We start from the raw sequence: 21,373 nt of genomic DNA, 5'->3' as shown, positions 1-21,373 counted from the left end.
GCACGTTGCCATGCAACTATTTAGCATGGCAGACGACGTTAATATGGGAATGTCTAGGCATATTGTGAAATAGAATAACTTTATCTAAGTACATACAAGCTTGCAGACTTAGTTCTTATTCTTCTAGGAACTTTCCCACAAATATTTAGAATTTATTAGCCTGAGATGAGACACTCTTTCTAGGGGTACCTAATCTATCTATCAGTTACAGGCATGGAATCTGCTGCAATTTTTAGCGCGTGGACTTTTTTCCTTAATAATATGCAGGTGAAAGAAGAAGAAAGAAAGAAAGAAAAAGAAAGAAAATACATTTAATTACGTAATTGAGGACGCATACATAAGTACCTACATAAACAATCAATATAATAAATAAAACAAAAAAGGGCTAAAATAGAAAGAAAACAAACATGAGGGGGTAGTATGCGTCACAACCACGCAATACGGCCCTCGCTCAGCATGATGCTGCGACCCCGTGCGAGACAAAGTCCCAGCGCTGATTTTCAGCGACAGCCGAAACTAACGTTATGGCGTCCAACGGGTGATTATGCGAATATGTGTTAAATAAATTGTGTTTAAATATATATTAAATAAATAGTGTTTCTTTGAAGAATATAATAGAATATAATTAGTTTACTCCATATGATCAAAATACATGTGGTCGCGCCATTAATTATCTATGCCTGTAAACCATAGAGGTCAGTGCTGTAACTTAAACATCTGTCAAAAACTATTTCAGCTACTGAAAATAAAAATGTATTTTTAATGGCGACCGACGCTTTCGTACTTTATTATAAGAGGGTAATATGCTTTACAAAATATTGTATAGTGTGTATGTATCATACGAGATAAGTATCTTGAGCAACGAGTGACTAAGTTTTATCTTATCCCAGTTTGGGATCGTGCGAGGTGTTATAAAATATGCTTTGTCATGACGGTGGGTGAGTAGAAGTTACACGTGGATTGCGAATAGTACGTAGTAAGCAGCATTCAACTTTAATTAAAAAACAACATTTTAGTTAAATTAGGGAATATAAAAAGTAAGGAATAATAATGATTTAATTAAATTTAGAATTAACATTAAAATCGTAATGAATTGATATCACAGGTACATAAAAATATATGAGGACATAACAAAGAACACAGATGAAGGATATTTGGAGCAATATGAGCCGACACAGCCCCTCCTCCAAGATTGCTCAACGATCAGGAGCCACGCTTCTGCTACAAGTGTGCCTCCAATGCATCCCACGCCTCAGGAAATCCCTACACCAGCGCATGTACGCCATGACCCCGTAGGTAAGTGACAATACAAACAGTTACCATGCGTATCAGCCAGTTTGTTCCCTTAATAAATGTTTTTTAAGTAGGTATTTGAATGGTAACTTTGATTTCAGGCGTCGCAATGGTGGAGGGATATCATTCCAACAGCGTGTGGCTGCAAACTTGAAACAACCTCGGAATGCTATGGTACGATGCATTGGTACCACCAGAGGGCATACCACGGACCGGAGACCATGATCTGAACGGATGGGTTTCCAGGTCAACTTGCTATATAGGTATTCTGGTTTTTTTGAATCAATAACTCCAAAAAGCAAATTGGCCAAGTGCAGCCTCCTCCTGGCTGCCATCTTTAATATATCCAGATTATTTATGTACGGAGTCACGTGGCTTCTTCGAGGAATGTTTGTGCAGAACCGAACACAGGCATTTTGAATACGCTGTATAACGTGTTCTGTCCTAGAAAGAAGGCATGGTCCATACACTATATCACAATAGTTTAGCCTAGATAGAATAAGACTGTCAACGAGTTGTTTGCGCAATGGGATGGACAGGTACTTTCGTATTCCATACAGAACCTTCAGTCTATAAAAACAGTTACGCAGAACATTATTGATATGGGCCTCAAACCTTAATTCGGGATCCATAGTTAAACCCAGATTGCATACTAGCTCAACTCTCTCAATGCTCTCGCCCATGACTGTCAACGCAGGATTAGTGGTCAAGATTGTACGCACTTGGTTCCTAGAACCCAGAACTATAAACTTCGATTTAAGGGGGTTAAGTACCAGAGAGTTCACTTCAGACCATTCAACCACTCTCTGCAAATCTTCGTTGATTTTCTGCACAGCCACAGATGTTTCATCAGCCTTGAAAGAGATGTACAATTGTATATCATCGGCGTACATATGGTAATTACAGTGAATGAATGACTTTGTGATATCTGCACTGTACAGTATGTACAACAGGGGCCCCAAAATCGAGCCTTGAGGAACGCCCCTCGACACGCGGAGGGGGGCGGATGACACCCTTGACCCATCTTCTGTGTGCAATTCCACTAACTGAGATCGATCGGAAAGGTAGCTTCTAAACCACTCAACTGCATCAGGGTCAAAGCCGTAGAAAGCCAATTTGGACAACAATAGAGTGGTGTTGATTGCGTCAAAAGCGCGGGAAAAATCTAGCAATGCCAGGATTGTACCCTCCCCCCTATCGCGCGCTTCAAGAATATTCCCTACAACATCAGCCAAAGCCGTTGCAGTACCCCTACCCTGTCTAAACCCTGATTGCAGATCTGGAAGAATTTTATTTACCTCCAGAAAATTTACTACTTGGGAGTAGACTACCCGTTCTAGAATCTTGGAGAGGCAAGGCAGAATACTGATAGGTCTCAAGTCCTTTGTACTGACTGGATTATTATTTTTGGATATGGGTCGGACGATAGCGCATCGCCATAGTTCAGGGAATGTACTCGTGGTAATAGAGCAGTTAATTATATCAGTAATGGCTTGCAAGGCATTAGGCAAAGCAAGGGATATCATATCAAGGCTGATACAGTCGATACCTTGTGCATTAGATCCCAGGCTCTTAATTATCTTAAGAACAGCCTCGGCGTTGGTCGTTGTAAGACTGAATGTGGCATCACCAAAGCTATGTGTCTCAAAGTAGGACTGCTGTGACACATTTAGATGACAGTTGCCCGGCACATCCAGGAACGCAGCATTAATTTCATCAGGGTTGTTGAAATGTCCTGGTAGTAATCTTTGCGTGTGATCTGGCAGCACATCAGACTTTAGGTTGCGCCATAACAGTTTAGGGTCCTTAATATGGTCATTGATGCTCTTTGTGAAATATGATTTCTTCTCGCTAGCCAGGGCCGTAATAGCTTGATGCTTGAGTTGAAGATAATATTGCTTATGTCCTGGTAACTTGGTTTTGCGAAACCGTGCCCTTGCCTCATCTCTCATCTTCGATATTAGCCTAACATTATCAGTTATCCACGGAGTGGGACGGGTTTTAAAGGTCATGCTTTTGAGAGGAGCATGGAGATCAAAAAGCTGATTCAAAAAGAAGTTAAATGTTTGCACCATATCATTAACATTACTCATGTCACCAACCGATGACCATGGTATATTCCCCAAATCCATTATGAAGTAGTCCTCCAGTATGTTTTTGAGCGGACGAAATACAACCGACCTGGGTTTGAACGTAGGCTTTTTAAAAATTGTCTCGCATGTGATAAACGAGTGATGGCCAAGCTCACTAATATGATTCACAATGACGTTACGAGTAGGAGCATCTGTGCAGACAACATCAATTAGCGAACTACTGTCTCCCACATAGTGTGTGGGTGTTTGCACTAGCTGTTGAATATTCAAGTGATTGAGAAACTCCGTAAGTTCTTTCGTTTTTGTGCTATCAACATCTAACATATTAACGTTAAAGTCTCCCAACAGAATCAGATGATCATAAGGTGCCAACCCACTAATGCTGTCAGTCAAGGCGTCCAGAAAAGTATGTAACTCTAGCCATGGTGGACGATAAGCAGTGCCAATAAGTAGTTTTTTTTTATTGACATTGAGGTTCAGCCAGAGCTGTTCCACATTGCTGTGCTCAGGATGAGGTCTGATGCGCGCAGTGATTCCATTTTTAAGGTAAAATGCGACCCCTCCGCCTCGCCCACCACGGACAGTCGTGGGACGCGGTATGTGTTTAAGTCTATACCCAGGCACACTAGGCGCGCGGCCATCCTCACCCTTGCGCAACCAAGTTTCGTTGATAGCCATTATATCCACGGAATAGTTGCCCATGGCTATCAGAAATTGATCTTGATTAGTCCCCAGTGAACCTGCGTTTAACAAACCAAACTTGATGTATTTAGCTGGAGTCATTTGCATTTGTTATGTACTGTAAATTTAATTATGTATATAGATTTTGTTTGTACTGTATATAGTTTTTTGTGTATAATGTATATAGCTATTGTATAAAATATATATAGTTTTTGTAGATATTGTTTGTGTATATAGCTTTGATATATAATGTGTATAGCTTCTATATATAATGTATATAATAATAATTTTTGTGAAATGTTAGTGTAAGATTTAACGTGTTTATATAATATAGTTATATAGATTTGAAACAATTTTGACTCACCATATAAGCAAAATATGATAACCCCCTGATAGAAAAGAGTGTGACGCATATTCCCCCACTCATGAATGCTAGACACACACAATGACAAAAATAATAAAAACAGACAGTAATCAAGTTGTTTCATTGACAGATCCAATAATCGCAGCAATGTCCTCGTCGGTGCGGATTCTTTGGGTGGAGTCACCCGGGCCCTTCCTAGCCAGTATGCGACCTCGCTTCGTCCAAACAAACCTCCAGCTGAAGAGGCTAGCAGCGTCTCGCGCCTTCCGAAACAACCGGCGATTAGTTTTAGTGAGGCGCTCGTTAAGGAAGAAACGCTGCGGCGGGCCAGACATGTCCAGGTCAGCAGTCGTCGCGCCCCGGCGCACGCGCGCACTCGCCAGCAGCTGGTCGCGCACATCGCGCCGCGCCAGGCGTACCACTATGGCGCGGTGCCTCATTAGCAAGGAATATTGATGCGAGATGGGTGATGGATGTGACAAAATTTTCCAGCTTATTTTTCATAAAAAATATGTAAAAGTTATTACAATAGCTATGTACTCAACTCACATAGCCCATTAAATTAAAATGTAACATAAAACAAACAAGCAACAATTTCTTCTAAGTGGCGAGCGTTGAACTTAACACAATGGTTCACAAAAGTGCTATCGGCGCCGGCGCACCGCGAACAGGCGTCCCATTCACGCGCAAGAATGCGCGCGCACGATACCATCGCGAACGCGCGTCGAACGCAAACCGAACCAGTACGAAGACGTAAGAAAATTGAGCCATCAACAGTTAAGAAGTTGCTAAGATTTACTGATGATTTAGTCACGAGTCGAACATTTATATCAGTGGTTCCATCCGAACGAATATTATGTTTTTGGAAAAACAAAAACAACGTAGACCAAAATAACTAGCTTTCCCCCTGATATTCCTTCCTGTACCTATATGGATAAACGTAGTTCAAATACGTTGTTTTGATATTACTGCTAAGTTTCAATTCAATTGCAATAAATAAGCACAGACTTTTTTACTGGACACGAGAACGATTTACTAAGGAAGCCATTTCATTGATGTTTTAGGTACTTAATCCAATCAAACTCATTACAATTCAATAGACTTAAAAGCTTATAAACATAACTCCCTCAAATAACACTGTTCAATTTTAAAGGGCTATCAATTAAGTAACTTAACTATGGTAAAATAAAATCGAATCAGCTCAGGCAATAAAGTTAATTAAGAAGTTTGCTTTTGATTACCTGGACGCAGTTTATCTGGTGCAATTCAGATTATATATATAATATCATTGGTGCAATGAGCAGCTGCATAACTAATTCACGTTGAGTAGGTGAACAAAATACATTTAAAAATGCCTTTCTTCCGTGATTAAGTATTAGCAATTTGATTAAATATAGGCAGTTCTCGCAAATTGTTTTAATTTTACATCACGCTTACTTTTTAGGGTTCCGTAGCCAAAATGGCAAAAACGGAACCCTTATAGTTTCGTCATGTCCGTCTGTCCGTCTGTCCGTCTGTCACAGCCGATTTACTCGGAAACTATAAGTACTACAGTGATGAAATTTGATGGGAATATGTGTTGTATGAACCGCTACAAAAATATGACACTAAATAGTAAAAAAAAGAATTGGGGGTGGGGCCCCCCATACATGTAACTGAGGGATGAAATTTTTTTTTTCGATGTACATACCCGTGTGGGGTATCAATGGAAAGGTCTTTTAAAATGATATAAAGTTTTCTAAAAAACATTTTTCTTAAAGTGAACGGTTTTTGAGATATCAGCTCTCAAAGTCGTAAAAAGTATGTCCCCCCCCCCCTCTATTTTTATAACTACGGGGTATAAAATTCTAAAAAAAATAGAGGTGATGCATGCTAATTAACTCTTTCAACGATTTTTGGTTTGATCAAAGTATCTCTTATAGTTTTTGAGATAGGTTGATTTAACTGTAATTTACGGAACCCTTCGTGCACGAGTCCGACTCGCACTTGGCCGGTTTTTTACCCGTGGACTAGCGTTTAGTAGACTAGCGTTAGGTACGCTAAACTATTCAGTCTTTCCCTGGAAAATTGTCAGCTGTCACCTGCACAAGTTCGATTTTCGAACAGAGTTTTATTTATTTATTTTTATTTATTTATTTATTTATTGGCCTATCTACAATTGTTACACTGTTTGTTCCTATGATACTAGTAATAAAAATACAAGCATAGTGTACAACATAGTGCGATAGACACAGCATGCAAAAAGGAAAAAAAAAATAACAACATAAAGCTACAATATACTTAGTGCAGAAATAACGCTACAATTACAACAAAGGTGGGTAGGAAAAGTTTAACAATGTGGTATGTTTTTTTGGACTTGGCGCTTGAATTTCTGAAGTGTTGTGGAAAAAATATCAGTTGATTCATTGCAACTATTGAGAAGCCTGCAAATTCTGGGGATGGGAGAGTTGGATCCTGATACAGTTTTGCGAAATGGCGGACGTAATAATTTTATAGGGCGACGCGGATAGTTGTGGGGTATGTTAAAGTTAAACTTACTTAATAAATCAGGGCAGTCTATTTTACTCTGGAGTATTTTAAACAGGAACATTAAATCTATATTGTCTCTTCGTTTTTCAAGTGAGATCATGTTAAATTGTTCCAGACGTTTTGCATAACTCCGTATTTTTCTGCTTAATCCCACAGAATAGGTAAGATGGTACAGAAATCTTTTCTGGATCCTCTCTAACCTAAGACTATGTGTTGCATAATGGGGACGCCATACAACCGCGCAGTATTCCAACACTGTGCGAACGAGACAGTTAAAAAGATAGATCTTAGTTTTAGGTTTGCGAAAACATTTGGCGTTACGTAACACAAAACCGAGTGTCTTTGAAGCTTTTTTAACAATGTTGTCCATGTGAGGAATAAAAGTTAATTTATTATCCAAAAGAACTCCCAGATCTCTGATCACATCAACTTTGCCAAGGTACATACTGTCCATACTATAATTAAAGTCGATGAAGTTAGCCTTGCGAGTAAACGTAATTTGGGAACATTTTTCCACATTAAGTTTGATCCAAACCTCTTTGGTAAAAGCTCTTCTCATAAATTTGAATGAGTGTTAATGTTCCAATCGCTATGTGTGTTGTGGAGGGCTTCCGGAAATTAATTTCCTTCCCAAAAAGATCTAAAAAAACAGAACGAACGAAAGAACGATATTTGATATATGATGAAGGACAGAAAATAGTTAATATGTATTACAGTCTTTTGGCCTAATTTGCTGGCAACATTGACATATTTAGACATATATTGATGGAATCGACAGTTGGAATTTTTTTATGGGTTTTTCCTTCACTACATTGGTATATAGTTCCGCAATAGTTAGTTATAGATCCTAGAACGCTTTACAAACTGGTTCTTCACTTAGCCGAGGAAATCTATCGCCTGAATCCAGCCCTGTACAATATAGCCTAAGTGACAACGCTTAAAATCCAGGTTCATATAATCTGCAACAGTTTCTGTCAATTCGTAGATAAGTACAGCTGAACGGTATTAAAACAATTATATACTGAGTAGTTTGACATCAAAGGTTGGATATTAGGTGCATTAATATTGCCAAAGCTAAAGGTATTAGCATTGCGAAGGAATGAAGCAATGTAGACCTAGGTATGAATGTTAGGTGTGAGACGAATTTTGAGCCACTATTCGATTTTTCAGGAAAAGAAATCACTTAATTTACAGTAGTTTTTCCGTCTGTTTTTTCCGCACGGCATTTTTACGGATCGTACGCGCTACGGTTTATACGATGACACTTAGAATCGCTAGACAGGTAATTTTTCGCTCAAAATGTGCGATGAATCCGCTAGTTTGAAAGCACACTTAGCTACACGAATTTAAATACTAAAGTAAAATTCTACCTATGTCAAAATTTCAGCGTGAATTTCAGCCTGACTGAAAAAATGTGACACATGTACATTTGGGTAATATCTTCCGGCAGTTATTGCAAAGACCACGAATCAAGGCTATGTAATCCCTATCCGTATAGATACCATTTAAATGCCTTCACCACCTGTGCCTCACAGAGGCTCACAATACCGCCCTGATGCCGGCTCCACATAAATTCCGGTCCGTTTCCTCCGCCGTTCCGCTTATTGCTAAGAAATGTCACGAGGACATTTCCTACACGCTGCCATTTGAATATCAATGTGAATGCATGTAAATTGTTTGCTCGGAATCCTAACTGTGCTCATTTGAGTACGGTCTAGTGACTGTCATTGTACGAGTCCATGTTGGACTAGTAAACGGTAATGTCCAATAAAATGTGTCTCATTGAATTTGTGGGATAATTCTAAGTAATTCGACCGACACTAGACATTTTCCTAGATATACATTAATATCTAAACTGACTCAGTCTTTTCTAGATTCCACCACAAAGCTTGGCGAGACTTGCAGGGGGTTTGAGCGACGTCTAAAAAGGAACTTTTCAGTTTGTCATATACGTATCCAAGTTTGTGCGCGATCATCTCACGTTTTTCTAAACCAATTTTGACGCGGTTTCCAGCGTAGTGTTTGACAGTTTTTAGGTCTATTATTGAAGTCGGTTTATGTTGCTTACCTCGCATGTATCACAAGCCCTGCCCGTAACGTGTTGCTTACAACGACACTGTCCCGTCCTGATGTCGCACACGTTGCTCTCCGAACCAATCGACGAACAGTTACAGCCTGTAACAATGGAATTATACAATATTAATAAAAATGGACACATATAGCTTATGTACCAATATCTAAACAAAGTATAATATTTTTTTGTGGATGTCAACGTCTCTTCCGTCTAGGTTAAGGAAGGACAGATGCCATAAGGCATCCTCAGATAGGTCAGGTGCCTTCTAAGTCAAATAAGTATGATGGACGTGAACAAAACCCTCACTTACGATTGATGGTCTGATGAGGCGTTCAGGTTATTTGACATAGGTATCTGACGAACTCTTCGCTCGTCATTTTGTTCTTCATGAAGTTAACCTACTTCCCGCCTTTACTACCTCTGTATTACGTTTACTTACGTTTCTACCCTGATATAATTATAGCAAAGATTTACATAACTGTCTAAACATATCTGTTGCACAAGGGGGTTAAACGCATTAAAACGTCCACAAACCTGCGCCTACGCACACATATAAACAGATCAATTCGCTAATGCACCTGACATGCACTTTAGTGGGGGGTATTAAAATACCACATGATGTTAATTTGGCTTGTTATCAAAGGATTAAAACAAGCTTATTTAATGCTTTTATCGAGGTAACATTTCTTGTGGTTCCGCTTGCGATACTTACAATTCATAATTATAATCAAGTTCGTAAGACAGCAGAGTCCATACTCTTCCGTCTGTCATAAGAAGCAACCATGCTGCGCCCAATCAAAAATTGGGATAAAGGCAGGAGGATGATGATGAATATGTTAGTTTTTAAGAAGAATAGGCAAGACTAAACTAGTACTAGGTAGACGGACATGGGAGTAACTTTTGGAGATTCACTATCAATTTTAATTATATACGAAGCCGCTGCTGCGAAAATACCTAAAGTAACGACCAAAATGGCTACTCAACTAGGACTTTCACCTGTCGACATAAATCTTCTTCGTCAATATAATTCAATTATACGTTATACTTACAGCACACAAATATTACCGTAAAACAAAGTCCTGCACAGATATATTTACAACTCCTTCATATATAGGGACTTAAGTACCGGGTAAGCGAGTAAGGTTAGTGATTACACAAAGCCGCCTTAAGAGCTCATATCGTAAGCTCGCTGTAAACAATATTATTAAGATAACTGCTATCAGTAATCAGCCATTACGCGATCTGCCGAGATGGAAGCTAATAGCCGACATATTGAACGTTTTAAGGCAAATTGTTCTTGTTTTAATAATCCGTAATCGTTTTTGATAAGTATTTGTGTATGTTTTGACCAAAATGGTCTGTTCGGCAGTCAAAGTTAAATATTTTGGAAATATTTATAACAAAATATCGTGTAAAGGTAAGTTAGGCACAAACCGACAACGTAAACGATTATATTATTTTTCTTTTTTCTTCATAGCAAACAGTTATTGTTGATGACGTTGGGCCAGGTTTTAGAGAATCATTGTTTTTTTTTTCAATCCCGAAATGGTAAATTGTCCGCCTAAAATGAAAGATATGATATAAGATAGTTGATCTAAGGTTAATACCATGAATCAGTTTAATGACTAAGTATGTATTGAGGACAAAATATTCAGAAATTCGAGCCACAGCCATTGAATGTAAGTACTTATTGTTATTGTTAGCTAAACTAAAACAATAGCTTTGACAAACTGCAGGTGTAGTGCACGTCAATACTTCCCTGACAAATACAATGCATTTTCAACTTTATAGAACCTGAGAATAGAGTTCAAAATCAAATGAGAATGCTCTAAGGTCGTGTTCCCACGGTTTTCGAAATTATTAGGCATCGTTCAGACCAAACGTATTGTCGGCCGCTGACTGTGAGCGCGCGTTACGCAGTTTATTGCTTTTCCATATATATTGAAATTGTTGTTCACACCGAACCGACTATACGCTATTACGTCGTCTGTTGTCGCTGACTCTCAGTGGCCGATTATTTTACTACGCGACTATGCACGGCGGACGCGGATTGGCTACGCGGACGCAGTTGCCGAATAGCGCCGCTCCGCCGCTCGAGAAACAAACTTCAATGAGGACAGACGTGACACGTGACACCTCGCGATGTTCGACACCGAAAAGTTTATTGCAGAAGTACATTCTAGAGAATGTATTTGGAATGCGAATTCAGAAGAATCTAGTGATAGAAACTTACGAAGATGCGCTTGGGAAGACATAGCATCTGTTATGTATGAAGATTGGGGGGTTCAAATACTGAGCTCTTTTATGTGTAGAATAGTCAGCCGCTCAGCGTACGCATCTAGTGTGAACCTACACGAGCCTATTCTTTTGTTCACACATGTAGCGCATCGTACGCTATAGCTTATTGTCGGTTTGGTGAGTACGCTTACTGCAGATTGAGTCGACGTTCACACTGGGGCAGACAGTGAGTATACTCACAGTAAGCGGCGGACAATACGTTTGGTGTGAACAATCCCTTAGTACGATCCGATTTATGTATCGATAATTGAAATGCTGATAGATATTATTGAATTTCATTTCGTCGATCACGGCCAGAATTAAATTTCAATTCGAATGAAAACGAATTGATTGCAGAGTGCAGAGCTTTTAATAATTAATTTGAAGCACGCCTTTGCTATGGGTAGATATTTTCAATCTTTCAAAGACAACAAACTGAAACTTACTTATAATTTATACTACACTAATATGTGCAATAAAGAGGAAACATTTTACAGGCTCTGAAACTGCAGCACCGATTTGTAAAATTCTTTCACTGTTGGAAGCTACACTCTTCCCGAGTAACATACTTAATATGTTTGATTTCACGGGACGCGGGAAAACAGCTGTAGCTTATGGCATCGAAGTGCTTTCAACCATAAAATTAACAAGGAACTATAAATTAAGAATTGATTTAACAACAATAGCACATCCTGGTCTATGCAGTCAATTTATAATTCTGCGCTGTAAATTATAATATCATGAGGAGTAGTTAATAGCCATGATCATTGGAAAAGGCCATAGGTATATTATATTTAATTTTAACTCCCCAGAATACAATTTATAAACCAATATTCAAGAAATTATTCGACGTGATTAAGTAATAGAAGAAAAAGATCGAAATAAGTAAGTACATATGCAAAGTACATAATTATGACAATTGCTTGTGAGATGATGTGAGACCTATGGATTCTTACTTATTTATTATCAAAATAACTGAAAAGTAATTAATAAGAAATGAAAAAATATGTATTAACTGACAAATAAATAGCAACATTCAATTAGGAAACAAACTACATCACAACACAATTTGAATCATTGCTACAAGAATCACATTTCAAATGACATAAACAAAAGCTTTCTAATACTTTAATAACAAATTAAACATGCACACACTCTCGATTATCCGACATAACTTCCATAATACGCGGAGACAGCAAAGATAAGATCGACAAACGATCGAACCGACCACTTTCCAACAATTAGTGCTAACTGAAGATTTATCCAGCCATTCTGCTGAACATCCATCGTAAATTAAGCTAATCTTGTAAGCAATTAAACAATTTGTATAAATCTAAGAGAAAATCCAGCTGAAATTCCTCGGAAACCCGGCGGTTGGTAACTGTACTTTAAAGAGAAAATGTCCTACACTAGACAATTTAGAGTACAAGCACACTGTAAACTTTTAGTCGGCTGATAGCTTGTTTGGGCTCATAAATCAGTATGAAGATGAATGGTTGTACCACACTTTCATTACACATTATCATTCTGAAATGAAAGAATGACTGAAAACTGAGATTGGAATCAAGATTTTCTATGAAACAAACATCCGATAGTAGATCGGATCAACTGTCGGTCGACTTTTTAGTCTGCAGTGTACTCTTACTCTAATAGCTTGTAGTAATAAGTGTCGGACACTTTTCGGTAGGATATTAAGTTTTACGACAGAGAGTAGACTGTAGTATTACTAGAATTTTATAGGTTTGGTGTCCATTTACGGCGAACCTAATAAAATTGGTTGTTTTAGGTGATGTCTTTAATGTAGCCTATCCAGTGTTTATGAGAGAGGATGGTCAAGAAATTTCCTGTAACCTAACAAAACAATATTTAAAGATAGTTGATGAACGCTAAAACAAATACTTAAAAGACGTTTCAGCGACCGCGACAAAGTGAAAAACTGGGGAACATTCAAAGATATATTTCACCTAGACATAGTAAAATTCCTGAACCTGTTAATATCTAACACAGAAAGTTCAGCTATGGTTTACATTACATATTTAAAAGCTCTTAACAGGCCGTACCTATGTACCTAGGTATATGCTAATAAATCAGCACCTATTTATATTATCTACTGAGAAGCACCTGATATTTTCACAACAATGCATTCTTTGGCAGAAGGTACTACTGAACATAATGAGATGTAATTAACAAATTCTATCAAATAGTGTAAAAAAGCCGCGGCCTCGGCACAGGCAGTTAGCAATTGGGCAACCGACATTGTTTTCGTAATTAGGAATAATGTTTGGTAACATTCAATTAGCTATCTACTTGGAAAAGAGAAGGATTGGACACGAAAGCTCATTCGGTAGTATGAAGCCGTTGCGGATCCCATTTCTTCTTGGTGGTCTGTCTTTTTTGCTTAAGAGACACTCTGTGGGCCCTGTCTCGCAACACTGAAACTTTTTAACAATTGCATTTGACCACTTTTCATCTAATTTAAAGGGAATAAGCGGTTATAGACAGACCGCATGTAAGTATCATCACTCGCTACTTGAAGATCTTCTATCCTAGAAATGTTCAGAAAAAAATAATAAATCAAAAAACACCTGGCACTTCTTTAGAAGCTCATAAGATAATCAGCTTTGTTAACTAGCTGACATTTATTGCAATAATGCCTAGTACAGACTAGATGTAAGGGTGCGTCCACATCTGGCGAATGCGCCGCGAATGCGCAGATCGCGCGCCGCTCGCGCGCTCTATACGAGCCTTGCGTGAGTTGCGCTAAAGAGGCGCACCGAACTATTGCAGTGACTGCACGCGCGCAGCTCGCGGACAGCTCGCGATCGGCTCGCGTGCTGCGCATTCGCGGCGCATTCGCCAGATGTGGACGCACCCTTAATACTTGTATGATTCATGCTTACTTCGTGATAGGGCGCACCTTACTATGATAATTATACCAAACTATAATTGCTTGTAAATTATACGAATTTACATATCGATATCGACTATGAGAAGTTAGTTACTGGATGGAGGAGGTCAGCTGCAACCCTGTTAGACTGAAAGCCAAGCCAACATAATAGGGCAAAAAGGCTAGGCAGTTGATGATAATGATGATCTTTTAACTATGTCAAATTACAACATTGATAAGTACTAACTATAAAAGTATAATCAAATGAACCAATCACGACGTAGTAAAACAAACAATAAAAGTTTTAATAGTTAACAAAAGTTCTAACTGTCGGTACAAGTAACGTGACTCGATCGTTAGGCTAATTGGCAGACGCAATCAGTTACGTGCAATTAGACAATGCGGTGTAAAGTTATATTAATTTCATTCACGCGAGCTTTCTGCACGAAACCTGTATTCTTATATGTAGGTATTGTAGGCTTTATTTGCACTGAAATGTGCTTTTGGCATGGCTATTATTCAAGGATCAACGATTTTCCTTCAGTGGCTCCATGTAAAAACGCTGCATGCGATTGAGGCTCACCCCAGTGAAGTTTGGGAAATGGCTAGACAGAGAACTACCAATATTATTTCGTAGTAAAATGAATTACGGATTAGACGCGTCTTGAGAGAACCGTAGCTTAACATACTGCCCGAAATGATTGATATCTTTCCACTTTTCAGCATGTAACAAACACTCATAGTTCGTGCCAAATAACTTTGCAATTCTGTTACTTATTTAACTACGCATTGGTTCCTACCTAAATATTATAGTATCGAGAAATCTTGCTAGTAATGAATAACATAGGTACTTCTGCGCATACGTGAAGATTATAATATTTCCAACATCTGCTATACCAAGACCTTTTCCTCCAAGTTCCGTATGTTGCAGCGTGACATTATAGACACTATGTGCTAACTTTAACGATTTACCTACGAAGGCATACGTTAGCCCATTTGACATTTTGCGCACTCGTAATGATTAATGTCCGCAACTAAAAGACTTTTGTGGGAATAGTAGGAAATCAAGGAGTGGTCATTGGGTAACCTGTGTTAAGTCCTATAATGAAGACGTGCCTACTTATTTCGTCATTTGATTTAGCGAATTAAATAAGCATCTGTGAGATGAGAATCACGCAATTCTCGTCCCCGGAAAATATACATGAAATCACCCTGCCGGGCTACGAGATTGTTCGAAAGAGTTACCGCGGCCCTGGTACATAAAGGGCTTAAGAAGGAACATAGTGGGTTTTAGTCAGTAAGAGTCTGACACTCCCTCACGCTGCACTCAGGGCAGGAGGGGTCATTTAATAATTTTCTATTAAAAAAAAACAGTGAAATCACAGTATTTTCCTTCATAATCTAGACAGAAGAAAAGCTATAGCATTCTAATCCATTGCTAGCTAAAATCCTCCATTATTGAAGTCTGTTACCAACTGCACTGGAATTCGCGGAATGTCTCTACAAAGCGGCTAGAAGCTCGAAAAACTCTCGGCATAGCAAGTAAAGTATCTTTCCTAGCCTTGTACACCTGGTCTGCTTACTAAAAAGACCATTTATTACGATAGATTGACACTGAATAGTCGATTTGTTACAAACTCAAAGATTAGCCGCACACTGCAAACTTAATAATCGGTTGACGGTTGGCCCGATGTTTGAAAAAAAAAAGAAACTTTTTAAAGAAAACCGTGAATTCAATCAAACTTTTTAGTCGGTCTGTTATCGGCCAAATACCGAATCGCTGTTATGTGTGTTCTAACATTCATTTAAATACAGATTTATGACCCCAAACTAACTGTCGGCCGACTTAAAGTTTGCAATGTGTGGATACTCAAAATCTACAAATATTCGATCGACACGGAAATGGCTTTAAACAATTTATATTCTAATATACAGCAATAACAAATGTAATATGGAACAAAACGATAGTCATAAAAACAAAATCTTGCCTCTCCCAAAAGCACTTACGGCTTTTATCATTTATATGTGGTTTAATAATTTTTACAAGTTGTAAAATAATCGTAAAATTCCTTTATAGTTGTTTGATTCATATAATCCGTGAAATGTGCAGCGCTATATGTATGTTTTCTCAAATGCGGGAAAGGTACAGCTTTATACACAAACTAGCCGATTTCCTGCGGTTTCACCCGCGTCCCGTGGTAACTACTGCCCGTACCGGGATAAAATATAGCCTATGTTACTCGTGGATAATGTAGCTTTCGAATGGTGAAAGAATTTTTAAAAACTGTCCAGTAGTTTTTGAGCCTATTCATTACAACCAAACAAACAAACAAAGTTTTCCTCTTTATAATATTAGTATAGACTAGCTGATTTCCCGCGGTTTCACCCGCGTCCCCTGGAAACTACTCTCCGTACTGGGATCAAATATAGCCTACTAGCTTTTGCCCGCAACTTCGTTCGCGTGGAATAGTGACTACCAGCAGATTTTTGATTTGACCAATAGATGGCGCTATATGTCCGGAATAATTTTATTTTTAATATAATTTTTTTTTGTAATAAAAACTATCCTATGTCCTTTCTCAAGTTTCAAACTATGTCTGTACCAAATTTCACACAAATCGGTTCAGTAGTTTAGGCGTGAAGAAAAGACAGACAGACAGACAGACAGACAGACAGACAGACAGACAGACAGAGTTACTTTCGCATTTATAATATTAGTTTGGATGATACTCGGGAAAAGTGTAGCTTTCCAACAGTGAAAGGATTTTTCAAATCGGTGCTGCAGTTTCGCAGCCTTTAGGTTACAAACAAAAATGTGTACAGATATAGGTGCCACTCTTTATAGCAAAACAATGATTCATGTTTTATAGTGCGGTTCAGAAGTCAAAGTTAGAGGAATTTATGTGTATTTTATCGATATTTGATGTTCGGAACTTATCGATTTAATTTTTATAGGAAGTCTGTGATGTGAGTTTTCATGTTCCGTTTGAGCTTTTATATAGTTAGATTGTAAGAATGTTATGTAATCAAATTATTTTTACAGTAGGCAGCTACCTAAATCTTTATAGATGATATCTATAACTTGGGGAAGTCAATAAGCATAAACTCTACAAGTCCACAGTTGTAGCTTACATATTTTCGCCGTTTTACTTCAGTTCTGAAGAATTATTACACGGATTGTTATATAAACCTTTCAGAACCCTCCAAACAAACGGAAACAATTAAGTAAACAATCACCATTATTAAGTTACTCAGGGCAAAGATTTATCACACTTCATAACCCTTAGTGGTTTCACGACGGTGCCTGCGCAGCCTAAGTCTCCATTTTACAAGACCGCACACAATATTTAACTATAACATTTACTTAAACCTAGGGTCACTAGATCTAGGCCCAACGGTACAGCTTTTAGTTCAGAGCTGTTAATTAGAACGAAATAGGTTAACTAGTCACTTGAGATGGCTTGTTGCCATTTACTCCAAACCCATTGTTTGCTGTTAGCAAAGTTTTCATACGTTTCTTACACTTGGATGAAAATTTTGTTGATCAAAATAAATTAATTAATTTCCTTCAAATTCCTTCCAAAAATTGTAATTGTAAAATATCAGAAGTACGTCTCTGGACTTAAAATTATTGTTGAATTGTTTTCGCTTTGGACCCGTTGAGAAGGAATTTGTAGAGCAGGTGGGAACAAGCCCTTGAGATGGTTTAGTGAAGGTAAAATCAGGGCTTGTAAGTACTTAAGTACAAGAAGAGAGTTGTGATGAGGAGTAAATACTCTTTTGTTTATTAAACTAAGTTGAGCATGAAACTTTATTGAGTACGTTAAGAAAATCTCTAGTAAAACCTTGACAGCAGATCTTTATAGGCCTTATAGTCTTCTTTCTATATATATATAGCATCGAGACAATTGTTAATTTAAAAATGTTAAGTTGAAAATTATTTGATCTATCAATGGTTTTAAAATATAACCTTTCTTTGACGGGGACGAAACCAGGCAAACACGTCTGTATTATGATATCCTTAAACAAATAAAGCTAACCGTCTTAGCAACCATCTTTGAGGCAATTTGCCAAAACTGTATATCCCAAAATTCTGAACCTAGTACTGTATTCAGTATTTAAGCCCAGATCTACTAGAGATGAATGCCTAATCTATTCCACCATCGTATGTTTACATGGCGGGTAGCTAATGCCTGCTATCGTGCGCGTGCGCTGCGGTGATACCAGTAAGTGGCGCAGCCGGTCCCACCAGCCCCACTATCTGTCAGATAGCTGTGATGCCTGATAGTAAGGTTTCGCTTTTGTAGCTCAGAGGATCTTTTGCTGGGAGGATTCTTTCCACATTCTTTGTAGTTTGATTGTGCCTGCTTTGATTAGCAATTGAAAAGTTTTAAGTAGTGAATTTTTTTGGACAACACTTTTGCTGTAATGACATCCCATTTTAACGAACCGCTATAAGTAAAATATATAATATTAAAGTAATCTCTACATATCCCAGCCCGTTTCCAAACACATAAAATATTGCCTATATTCTACTCCTATTTTCTCACGCACGTCCTAGGTATACTTAGCAGCTCAAAAACGTTATTTCTGATCATGTTTAAGTAAGAAACAAGAAACGCAAAATAAGCCATAAAATTACTTTCAACACAACAATATTCAGTTTCTCAGTAATAACCCTTTAAGCGCGGCATAGTTCAAAATCGTAAATCACAAGTTATTTATTCTCTGTTTGCTCTACAAAATCTTTCGTAAAGTAAATAGCAGAAAATCCACTCAGAGACGGTCGTTTGTGCAAATATGCTTGCCCACATTTGCAAATTATGTCAGAGGTGCTCGATGGTGGGATTTTCAACAACCACTTAAATTCATTTTTGAACTCATGAAAATCTCAATCTAGTGGACTAAAAACCTTTTGAAAGATGGATCAAAATGTCTCTCAGTACTAAACTACAAGCAATATTTATTCTAGTTTGTAGGTAAGTTGTAGGGAATAATTTAGTTTGTATAAAATACATAGTAATACAAAGTTTAAATTTTTAGTGTCTTATAAAATGTGTGTGAAATGTGTCATATAGAGTTTCTTGTATAATATATGTATATGTATTAATCTGCGATTTATATTAATAAGCCAGCATAGAAATACCTACGATTGAAACTATCAAGACTAGAAAATCATTTCCACAAATGCATTTACATGCGTGGAACTTCTGAACTTATCTGCAGAGTGACAAAATGGTTCGAACGAAAGCCGTTGTCCGGGGGAATATTATGCATATCGATCATTTAACTGTTGCATATTTATTCAGTTTACCTCAGTTATGGAGATTTTATGGTGGGCGCGAAGCTGAATACTGAGATATATCTCCCGGCTAAGCTGCGCAGACGTCCAACCTTCTGAGGGAATTCACTTAGTCACCTGACTTGGTATTATTACATAGACATCGCGTTTATGCGTGTTTAACGATAGAAAATTATGTTAATTGCCACTAACTTCCACCTCGTCAAATGTGAACAGTACTTAGCTCCAGCAATTCAGTGGCTTTTGGTGTCTTTGATTTAATTGCTAAGGGTCACACAGACAACAAATTGTCTTTTAGACGCATAGCACTTCGGTGGTGTGTGTTGTCTTCGCTGACTTTCTTTTGCCGAAGCCGCTGATTAAGTCCAGTACAGGAGACATCTCGGTTCCATTTCCTAGACTGCACTTCCTGAAAAAGCTTTCGTTTCAAAGACCATATATCTTATTCTAACAATAAAATGGTAGGCGACTAAATTCAATTCGTAAATCTTATTTAAAATCCCATCTTTCATGCGTCCAAATTCTTTCAGTAATTAAATTAAACGGGCCTGTCCAAACGCTAGGGAACGGGCTGCAGCTTAAGTAAATATTAGAGTACTACCAGATTGATGGATGACGTTCAGCGCCGAAGGTATATTTATCATAATTTTCTCTTTAACAAAAGTTTGAAGTAAGTCAGTCTTTGGAGCCTGAAGGCGCGTTCTCGCCATGTATTGGCGTGTATTGTGTTAGAGCTGTGCAAGTGTATTGAGTTCACACTGTTTGTCTTGTAGCTAGGGGTGGGAATAAAGTTTTCGATAAACAGAGGCGATTTGTTGCTGAAATTCAGAATAATTGATATTTACCTATGTGATTATTGACTTACTTATGACTTTTTTATTGTGATTAGTGGTTCAGATCTCCGTGTAGGTGTAAAAAAAACCTAACTACGTATTTCTGTAACACAATCATGTAAAGTGCAAAAAATGACAGTGCATATTCATCTAAAAAGAACCTATTCATCCCGATTAGGAAACATTCCTATTCACTGTATGGTATAGAAGTATCACAAACAGACCTCATTCTAAGACCCTACTTTTGATATACAAAATTAAATCCATCTAACCAATATCTATGTAGAGTTTACATATAAGTCTGTTTACACATTAAACAGCTTTCGATAACATTGTTTTAGTTAGTTCTATTTGTGCATAAATTCGGTGTGAATATCCTCATCACGGGTACTAGCCGGGAATGCAGTAACTTGAATCGTGACTGGCGGTCGGAAGCGATTTGTAGCACTGCACAGGAAAATACTGCAAAGTACCACTATTTTACTTAAAAAGGCGAAATAAATATATTTGAACTAATTATTGGTAGATTAGTAAAACAAACTTTAATTAATATTATCTAATTTACCAAAAGCAGAGGGACGTAGCAGAATTTGCAAAAGTAGAGGATCTTACCCTTGTAAACGTTTAATTATGAATCTTAATTAAACGAAAGGACTACGCCATAAAGATCATTGTCAGTAAAGAATTCATGAGAAAAACAAAAACGCATCAGCATACTGATCTTCTGCAGCTCCCTATGTAATGCTTCACACCGGCGCAGGCGCAGCATTGTTTAGCTTCACATTGTTTGAATTAAGAGCTAACTGTTATTAGTACTTGTAATTTAAGATGTTAGTATTTCCAGATCGGTCAGTGAACTGAAACCGACTCAATTATAGCCTGCTGATTGAAGGGGTCGTGGGTTCAAATCTTGTTCGTTGCACTGTGTGAATTCACTGTCCGTCATACACTTCAATTTAATAATGGAACTGAACTGGTGACCTCTGATTTGGGACATAATTAGAACGCATTAAAGCGCGTAATTGGTATTCATTAAATTC

At 37.9% G+C, this 21,373-nt stretch overlaps 1 protein-coding gene and 1 long non-coding RNA gene across 3 annotated transcripts in view; one reads left to right on the top strand and one right to left on the bottom strand.

Moving 5' to 3' along the window:
* Positions 1 to 21,373, bottom strand: part of LOC124645704 (laminin subunit alpha-1-like) — a 73,394-nt gene that overhangs the window by 25,580 nt on the left and 26,441 nt on the right. Inside the window, exon 2 of the mRNA XM_047185559.1 lies at positions 9,029 to 9,135. Coding sequence (XP_047041515.1) covers positions 9,029 to 9,135 — 107 coding nt within the window. The remainder of the gene's footprint in view (positions 1 to 9,028; positions 9,136 to 21,373) is intronic.
* On the top strand, positions 333 to 4,707 carry LOC124646297. 2 transcript variants are annotated; one of them, XR_006986316.1, is made up of 4 exons: positions 333 to 798; positions 1,106 to 1,296; positions 1,395 to 1,556; positions 4,562 to 4,707. It is a non-coding gene; the product is annotated as an uncharacterized LOC124646297 (long non-coding RNA). The 2 variants fall into 2 exon arrangements; XR_006986315.1 differs by having other exon boundaries at positions 333 to 938.

Source organism: Helicoverpa zea, chromosome 3 (genome assembly GCF_022581195.2).
Source record: "Helicoverpa zea isolate HzStark_Cry1AcR chromosome 3, ilHelZeax1.1, whole genome shotgun sequence".
Taxonomy (NCBI): domain Eukaryota; kingdom Metazoa; phylum Arthropoda; class Insecta; order Lepidoptera; family Noctuidae; genus Helicoverpa; species Helicoverpa zea.
Note: the sequence above shows the minus strand (reverse complement) of the source record. Positions and strands in the feature narration are given on the sequence as shown.